Source organism: Salvelinus fontinalis, chromosome 22 (assembly GCF_029448725.1).
Source record: "Salvelinus fontinalis isolate EN_2023a chromosome 22, ASM2944872v1, whole genome shotgun sequence".
Classification (NCBI taxonomy): Eukaryota; Metazoa; Chordata; class Actinopteri; order Salmoniformes; family Salmonidae; genus Salvelinus; species Salvelinus fontinalis.
The window spans coordinates 3,351,681-3,360,649 of record NC_074686.1 but is presented as its reverse complement, the minus strand read 5'-3'; the positions used below and the strand labels follow the sequence as shown (position 1 = coordinate 3,360,649).

Here is an 8,969-nt window from a genome sequence, read left to right as displayed (position 1 = left end):
TGACAATACATTTTTTTTTATTATGGCTTGCATTTATTGAGATATTTTGTTTTAGCTGCTTATAATATGTTCCAGTGTAACAAAGAACTTGTGTTGGTACCAAACCGATGAAAATATGGCATCACATGAACAGTTTGCTCTAAGGTAGTTTCACCTATATATTATCTTATAAAATTAATTAATGTAGTTAAAAAAGATACTGTAATTAGACCTATATAAAATAATGAAACAATGAATACCTTATCCTCTCGTATAATCCATGCTCACAATTGGAATTAGAAGGAATTCAGCTTTTCAAGTCCTTATACATTGATTTACTGCAACACAAAGGATAAGTCACAACGCAATAAAACAATGATGACGGAGAGAAAAGGAAAAGACAAAGACACCCTCAAAATGTATGTGGGGAAATAGGAAAGGAACAGGACAAATACAACAAAACGAAAGACAACAGCAAAATGTAGCACTGACAATCCAATTTTTGACAATAATACAGTGTGGAACAGCAGTTGGCACATAATTAGAATACTAGAATGGCCATGAACCTCGATGGGATACAGGTCAGCCATTTTTGTCAGGAAGTTGCTCAACCATGGTTTGCCAGTGAAGTGATAGTGCAAAAAAATAATTATTGGAAGAATTTATCTGCATTGTGTTTGTTAGCTGGCTAGCCAGCCAGCTTTAGCGGAAGGATTTTTTCCCCTCAAATTAACTGCCAATATGCCAACATCCCACAGCCATACACTGGCTGACATCAGTTGATGATAGGACTTAGACAAGTTGTAACGACAAGTAGCCTACTGATATTGTATCATATAATAGAACTCACAGCATCCCAAGGAGGCATTTATGGTCTGTTTACATATATTTTAGAGGCTATTTATACAGAAAATGTGTAGAAAACCCGTATAAACTGAATTTATAATTATGACAATATTGTAGGTTGACAAAAATTCTAATACACAATTTCTTATGTCATATGCCTTACTTTTATTTTCCTGCATAAGTAAAATCAGGATTGTACCTCTACTGCCGTTTATTCAAGTTAGACTGGTTTGGATTTCTCCCTGACCAAAATGGCTGCCATTCCTGGAAGTTTGACAGTTTATGACATAAAGATCCTATTAAATTACTAGAAGGGCTATGAGTTAGCACTTGGTGGTGGAATGTAAAATGTAATGTTATGTTCATAGGCTATAAAAAAATATACTATTTTCGATTAAAAAAAAATATATATTCTGAGTAATTACTCACTAATACATTGATGTTAAAAGCTATGCCTAAATGCTTGGTGGCATATTTACAGACGTTCTGAATCTGATCATTTTCTAAAATCAACAGTGTTACCGCTACCGAGTGAAGTTAACAAACAACTGCAGTGTGTACTTTTGTCAATTGCTGGAGGCAGCCACACAAACATCCCATCTGATCCCATTCATGTATGTGTAGTAATAAAGCTCGCCAGCTTGTAGTCCCCAAAAAACAGAAATTAGTTACCTGTGGTCTTTCAGCCATTTCTATAAGGGAAATTAATGGGGAAAGAATGGGGTTTTGGGATAAACACCAGAAAGAGTCTGAAGTGAACACAGGCTTAGGAGATCTTGCACATTTTGTTCTGTGAGATAACCAGGGTTGGGGTCAATTCCATTTCAATTCAAAAAGTACAATGAAATCCTAACGCCAATTCTCTTCCAATGCTTTTCAATTCTGAACATTTTGAGTGGAAATCGGAATTTATGTGCTTGTTTTGATTACAGAAATGCTTCAAATGAACAAAAATTCACATGAGCTGATGAAGATGATCTAATAGAACAAAACCTATAAGATCTCCTAAACCTGTTTTTACCACAGATCTTATTTTGGCGTTGAGTAAAAAAAAAAAACATTAATTTTCCCATAGGCTTTGACCAACGAGCTATGGCAGAGTTAGTGCCTTCAAAAAGATGCCATTACTATTGCTCTCTATAACCAGGTATCCATCCAACCTTTTTATGCCAGTAAAGTCCACGGCGTATAACGCAAATTTGTGTGTGAGAATACCATCGGTAGAGTTTAAAATGCGATGGAAACCCATTTAACTTTTACATTTAAAAAAAAAGAAAAATATTCTGTACATCGGAATTCAACCGCAAAAGGAATTTACTCCCCAACAAGTCAATTTGATGGAAACATCTTTAGTGGGAAAATGTGCATATTGTTTTAATGTGGATTTTAGAATATTCTTATGTTTTGGCAATTGGATGGAAACCTAGCTTACAACACCCATGACTTCAATTCACTCTTGCTTATGGTTGTCATTGTTCTGAGCAGTGCCATCCTGTGGCAAAGAGAAGAGCCGCAGTTTGCTATGCAGCTGGACACTGAGGTAGGCACAGTCCTGCGTATCCAGGGAATGAGCCAGGGCCAGGTAGGCCGACAGACTCCCTGCCAGCAGCAGCCTGTCCAGGGGCAGGGCAGGGAGGAGCCACAGCACCACAGCCAGCTCCACACACACGGGGTGACGCAGGTGGGCGAAGAGACGCTGAGCCCGGGGGGACTTGAGAGCCAGAGGGTCTCCCAAACCAAGGCACTCATAATAAACCTGAGAGAGAAGGAAGAGGGAGGATGGAGGGAGACCGGGAGAAAGGGATAAATGACTTATTGCAGATATTATACCAGCTATTTACATTTCATCAGAAGGATGTTCTTAATCATTCTATCGCTGACTAATTCCAGCTTTGGCATCACATCAAAGACAGAATTTATGCAGATGATTAAAATTGTAGGCCTATTACAGTAGTATTTGTACATTTACAAGTGCGTGGGAGAGGGACAATGATCAAATGTGATGCATGAAAACCCTTTGGCGTAACCAGTGTCAAAGTGAACAGTATCACTCAAACTAGTGGTCCTCTGATCGCAATCACGTGACTGCAATCTTACTCTGTTACAGCTGCATGGGTTTACTTCACCTGCTTGATGCCCAGTAGTTCAGGATAGTCAAAGATCAGCAGTATACTGCAGATGATGGACCAGCAGAGGAAGTGCAAGGTGAAACAGAGCAGGGGGAACCAGGTATTCCATGGGGCATTACGTACTGACCAGAGACAGGGTGCATCTGTCACAGGCTGCCAGTAATGCATCAATATCTATAAAACAGGGACAAGACAGTGAAGTAGGACAGCAAAAGGGGTATTTAAATGTAGAATTGTCAAAAAAATGTTACGACCATAAGATTCTATAAATGAAAGTGTGTGTGTGTTACCTGGAGAGCCAGAGCAGTGGTGGAGCAGTACACGGCCCGGTTCAGTACGCCCAGGACAGACTGACAGGCCTGCTTGACTGGAGCCCAGGCCAATAGGCTGTGCTGGACAATAAAAAGAGCCAGAAGCCCCAGATCCACAACCACAGACTTGAGAACAGAGCTGTCCCGCAATGCCACAGACCATGGCACAGAGTCTATATAAAGTATAGAAATATGGACAGAGGGATACGATAAGTATATGGCGTGGCAGGTTAGGTGTTGGTGATTATCAGTACAAGACAACAACAAAGTCTTGGAGCAAAGTATAATGATGATTTCCCATTGTTGAAGTGATCTTGTTAGTCAGAAGGTACCAGTCATGGCCCTGTTTCCCAAAAGCATTGGTTCTAACGATGAACATAGCCTTTTTAGAGTGTTGGACTAGTTAACCGTAAAGTTGCAAGATTGAATCCCTGAGCTGACAAGGTAAAAATCTGTCGTTCTGCCCCTGAACAAGGCAGTTAACCCACCGTTCCTAGGCCGTCATTGAAAATAAGAATGTGTTCTTAACTGACTTGCCTAGTTAAATAAAGGTGTAAAAAAAAAAATCTATTGGCAAAATCGGAGTCCAAAATTACCGATTTCGGATTTGTTATGAAAACTTGAAATCGGCCCTAAATAATCGGCCATTCCGATTAATCGGTCGACCTCTAGCTTATACACTAACTTTCACACATCTAGATGGCCGGGTGGGGTGGGTGTGGAGACAGAGACAGCAGGGGTTCAAACTGTAGATCCCAGTTCCTACATTTGACTATAACAATATAATTATCAAACAAAACTATGCTACATTTTATCTCTGGGACCCTCAGGATGACAAATCAGAGCAAGATTACTGAATGTAAGTACATTATTTACCTTCAGAGGTGAGTGTATCAAACCAGTTCCCGTGATAAACGTTTTTTGTTTTTGTGAACTTTCCTCAAACAATAGCATGGTATTTTTTCACTATAATAGATCATGTAAATTGGATAGTGCAGTTAGCTTAAATTCTTGTTAATCTTTCTGCCCATATAAGACATGTCTATGTCCTGGAAAGTTTGCTGTTACTTACAACGTCATTCTAGTCACATTAGCGCACGTTAGCAACAACCGTCCCTGTATAACGACACCGATCCCTAAGAGGTTATCCTGCCTCACGTGGAGCCCGCATGTTACGCGAATGCAGTAAGAAGCCAAGGTAGGTTGCTAGCTAGCATTAAACTTATCTTATAAAAAACAATCAATCAATCATAATCACTAGTTATAACTACACACAGTTGATTATATTACTAGTTTATCTAGCGTGTCCTGCGTTGCATATAATCGATGCGGTGCGCATTCGCTAAAAAGGACTGTCGTTGCTCCAACGTGTACCTAACCATAAACATCAATGCCTTTCTTAAAATCAATACACAGAAGTATATTTTTTTTAAACTGCATATTTAGCTAAAGAAATCCAGGTTAGCAGGCAATATTAACCAGGTGAAATTGTGACACTTCTCTTGCGTTCATTGCACGCAGAGTCAGGGTATATGCAACAGTTTGGGCCGCCTGGCTCATTGCGAACTAATTTGCATTATTACATAACATTGAAGGTTGTGCAATATAACAGGAATATTTAGACTGATGGATGCCACCCGTTAGATAAAATACAGAAAGGTTCTGTATTTCACTGAAAGAATAAATGTTTTGTTTTCGAGATGATAGTTTCCGGATTCATGAAAATAAAGGAGAGCCGCACACTGTAGGAGCTCAGATGCAAAAATGTAATATCCAACGTTTCGACAGACAAGCTGTCTTCATCAGGGTATAATCACAAACACTGCGGGATGACTCGTTTATATAGTGTCAAAAGACACATAGGTGTCTGTAATCATGGCCAAGAGTGGCCTAATATCATTGGTTAATTCTCAAATATTAAAATGGCATATTTTTTATATTTTTTATTTTACCGTTATTTTACCAGGTAAGTTGACTGAGAACACGTTCTCATTTGCAGCAACGACCTGGGGAATAGTTACAGGGGAGAGGAGGGGGATGAATGAGCCAATTGTAAACAAACATACAAAGAACAGCATACACAAAACAAATGGATAGCATACGATCATAGATTCAATCATAGATTCGACCATATTAATGACCTAAGGCTTGTATTTCTGTGTGTTATTATGTTATAATTAAGTCTATGATTTGATAGAGCAGTCTGACTGAGCGATGGTGGGCACCAGCAGGCTCGTAAGCATTCATTCAAACAGCACTTTCGTGCGTTTTGCCAGCAGCTCTGCTGTTTATGAATTCAAGCCTATCAACTCCCGAGATTAGGCTGGTGCAACCGATGTGAAATGACTAGCTAGTTAGCGGGGTGCGCACTAATAGCGTTTCAAACGTCACTCGCTCTGAGACTTGGAGTAGTTGTTCCCCTTGCTCTGCATGGGTAACGCTGCTTCGAGGGTGGCTGTTGTCGATGTGTTCCTGGTTCGAGCCCAGGTAGGAGCGAGGAGAGGGACGGAAGCTATACTGTTATACTGGCAATACTAAAGTGCCTATAAGAACATCCAATAGTCAAAGGTATATGAAATACAAATCGTATAGAGAGAAATAGTCCTATAATAACTACAACCTAAAACTTCTTACCTGGGAATATTGAAGACTCATGTTAAAAGGAACCACCAGCTTTCATATGTTCTCATGTTCTGAGCAAGGAACTTAAACGTTAGCTTTCTTACATGGCACATATTGCACTTTTACTTTCTTCTCCAACACTTTGTTTTAAACCAAATTGAACATGTTTCATTCTTTATTTGAGGCCAAATTGATTTTATTGATGTATTATATTAAGTTAAAATAAGTGTTCATTCAGTATTGTTGTAATTGTCATTATTCCAAATACATTATAAAAATCGGCCGATTAATCGGTATCTGCTTTTTTTGTCCTCCAATAATCAGTATCGGCGTTAAAAAATCATAATCGATCGAGCTCTAGTATAAGCTAATGATCTATCATGTATGACATTCCTGGGAGTGTGTAAACTTAAATTTGTATTACCATATCATTTTTGTATGTTCTCTATAGTTATGTACTTGAAAATGTATCAATTGACCAATTTGGCACATTCGGGCAGACTTCATAGAAAATATTGTGCAGTATTTCAATGCTTCACTGGATCAATCTGAAACTTTGCACACACACTGCTGTCATCTAGTGGCCAAAATCTAAATTGTGCCTAGACTCTTGATATTATATTGTTGCATGTGTTTTTGTTTTTCTTTATCTTTTACCAGATCTACATGTTTTATATTCTCCTACATTCATTTCACATTTCCACAAACTTCAAAGTGTTTCCTTTCAAATGGGATCAAGAATATGCATATCCTTGCTTCAGGTACTGAGCTACAGCCAGTTAGATTTGGGTATGTCATTTTAGGTGAAAATTGAAGAAAAAAAAGAGTCCGATCCTTAATTAAGTTAAGATGCTTTGGGGAAACCGGGCCATGTTCAGCTAACATTGTTTTGCACGGGCACATTAACGTTACATCACAGCGTTCGATTTCGACTGCAGTACTTTTTTCTACGGTCTCGGTTCCAGTTCCAAAAGTATTTATTGAGATGAATGAAACATTAAAAAAAAAACATTCTAACTTGCTACTGAAACAATGTATCCGGAAGTTGCAACAGCTGTGAACCGTTTGTATAGTTTGAGACCAGAATGTGCTACTTTTCCTTATGAACACACACAACCCTTTGCCAAAAAGTCAGGAAACATACCTTGACACAGTAGCGACTCTCCAGTGATGTTATGATATATCGCTCGAAATGAGATAAAACGAACAAAGTCTGCACCGGTTATAAAAACGAAGACAAAGTTTAACAGCGCCAAGACGCAAAGGGTCATACCACGAGCAGTGACTGACGCCATTTCAATATGGACTTTTTCCTCATTAGGCAGAAAAAAAGAGAGGCGTCGCCTCTTCCTCTGTGCTGTGCGGGATCGTTGGGACGTAGCTTAACCGTAAACATAGCGCTTACCTATCCGTCCCAAGGATCCCAGATAGCACTGACCCTGCTGCTTTTGCAAAAATGTTCACTACAGTCGGTAGTTTCTTCCGGGTGGTGAGCGGTGTGGACAAATATTAACACTCGATGTCGCTGTTAACCTGAGTGAGACTTGAAGAGTAAAGACCTGGGTTCGGAATCCCACGCGCATGTAAAAAACTTTCATTTGACTTACTCAATGCTGATACAGTACATAACTGTCCAATAAAGGAGACACATTCTTACTTTGAGCTTTTTTATATATTATTATTATACACATAAAAGCCTCACAAATTGGACAGAAAAATCAACACGTGATTAATTTTGCACATCACAATATCAAATGTATATTAAAGGAAGCCCAGCTCAGCATCTCATGGTACACCACTCTGATTATCACGTGTAGGTTAATCTCCCAATCAAACCTCAAATCAACATCACAGTGATAGCACTCCACATGGTAACGTCTGTCCAAGGACACTACCTGTGTGGACTCTCTCGAGCCCTAAGGGAAGACAGTTATACAGACAGAGGTTCAGATCCTTCTCTGGACAGACAACTCATTATAAACACATGCACCATTTAGCCAAATAGCCTTATATCATAGCCTGTGTCCCAGTCTGTTTGGATCTGCTCAGAAACAACGGGCACCCAGGCTCTTATGCCATGCTTTTAGTTAGAACCTGCTCAAACATTCAAAAGCAAGATATTATAGTTAACCTCAGATGGCTGAATTGGCTGGCCACAAGTCGCACAGCTAGGTGCCACAAGTCTGAGAAATGGACACGAGGTAAATTAAATAGAGAAATGTGATTGACTCAATTGTCGTAATAGTTTAATCATTATTGCTGTGCTGTATAAGGGTGTGTCTGTAACAGGGTGTTGATGTTGATTGAAGGGTGTGTGGTGGTCTTGCTCATTGTGTTGGAGTAGTAATGCGGTCAAACTCGCCTGTGGTAGTCTCTGACACAGTAAACCTTTTCTTTTATTAAATATCCACAGGCATTACAGAATTCTGGAGTGCTTTCAAAGTAATTGAAAAATACCGTATACTTAATCAAATTCTCATAACAAGAGACAGTACTTGATTAGCTAATTGAATACGTTTGAATATACTGATTGTCCTTTGCATAAAAATGAAGAAGCAGAACCACACCCTTAACTGATATCTGATTTAAAGACATTGAGATGCTTACCAGGAAGTCATCTTCACAAAAGATTATTTTTGACATGTAGTAAAATGGCCTGCCTTTTAGCATTTGACCTAAACATGAAAGAGAGTTCAAATGAGGGATAGTGAGAGAGTGTGGGGTGGGATAAAAACTATTCCAGTCCGAATAGTCACAACTATAACCAAAACATAGCTGAATTAAAACAGGGAAGGCTGTTAATGAAATTACATTTGTTTTTTTGTGTGTGCATGTTTGTGTGTAGAATAGATGCATGCACTGCACTGCACTGCAGGTGAAACAGGTGTCATGGTATAGCTTTCCCATTGCCTGGCAAGCCCGGACAATACCATATACTGCTTCACTGCATCTTACACAGCTCCCTGAAATTGTCAGACCACACACACACACAATACACACAAACTACACGTTGTAACTACGTTTCTTTCAGTATCCCTCGATCAATCAGCAAGAGCTGAAATACTCTGACATCAGTACTGGT

The 8,969-nt window shown here is 39.3% G+C and overlaps 1 protein-coding gene across 1 annotated transcript; it reads right to left on the bottom strand.

The window, feature by feature from the left end:
* nrm (nurim) lies at nt 1–7,379 on the bottom strand. Its single transcript, XM_055875911.1, has 4 exons — nt 7,032–7,379; nt 3,245–3,438; nt 2,952–3,128; nt 1–2,581 (listed from the first exon to the last, which is right to left on the bottom strand). Exons 1-4 carry the CDS (start codon nt 7,180–7,182, stop codon nt 2,276–2,278), a joined length of 828 nt encoding a protein of 275 aa, XP_055731886.1. The 5' UTR covers nt 7,183–7,379; the 3' UTR covers nt 1–2,275.
* Between the last annotated feature and the right edge of the window lie 1,590 nt (nt 7,380–8,969).

Coding starts and splice junctions, on each gene's coding strand:
- nrm (XM_055875911.1), bottom strand. CDS start 7,182: ATGGCGTCAGTCACTGCTCGTGGTATGACCCTTTGCGTCTTGGCGCTG. Junction 3,129..3,244: donor CCACTGCTCTGGCTCTCCAG/GTAACACACACA, acceptor CCTGTTTTATAG/ATATTGATGCATTACTGGCA. Junction 2,582..2,951: donor AACTACTGGGCATCAAGCAG/GTGAAGTAAACC, acceptor CTTCTCTCTCAG/GTTTATTATGAGTGCCTTGG.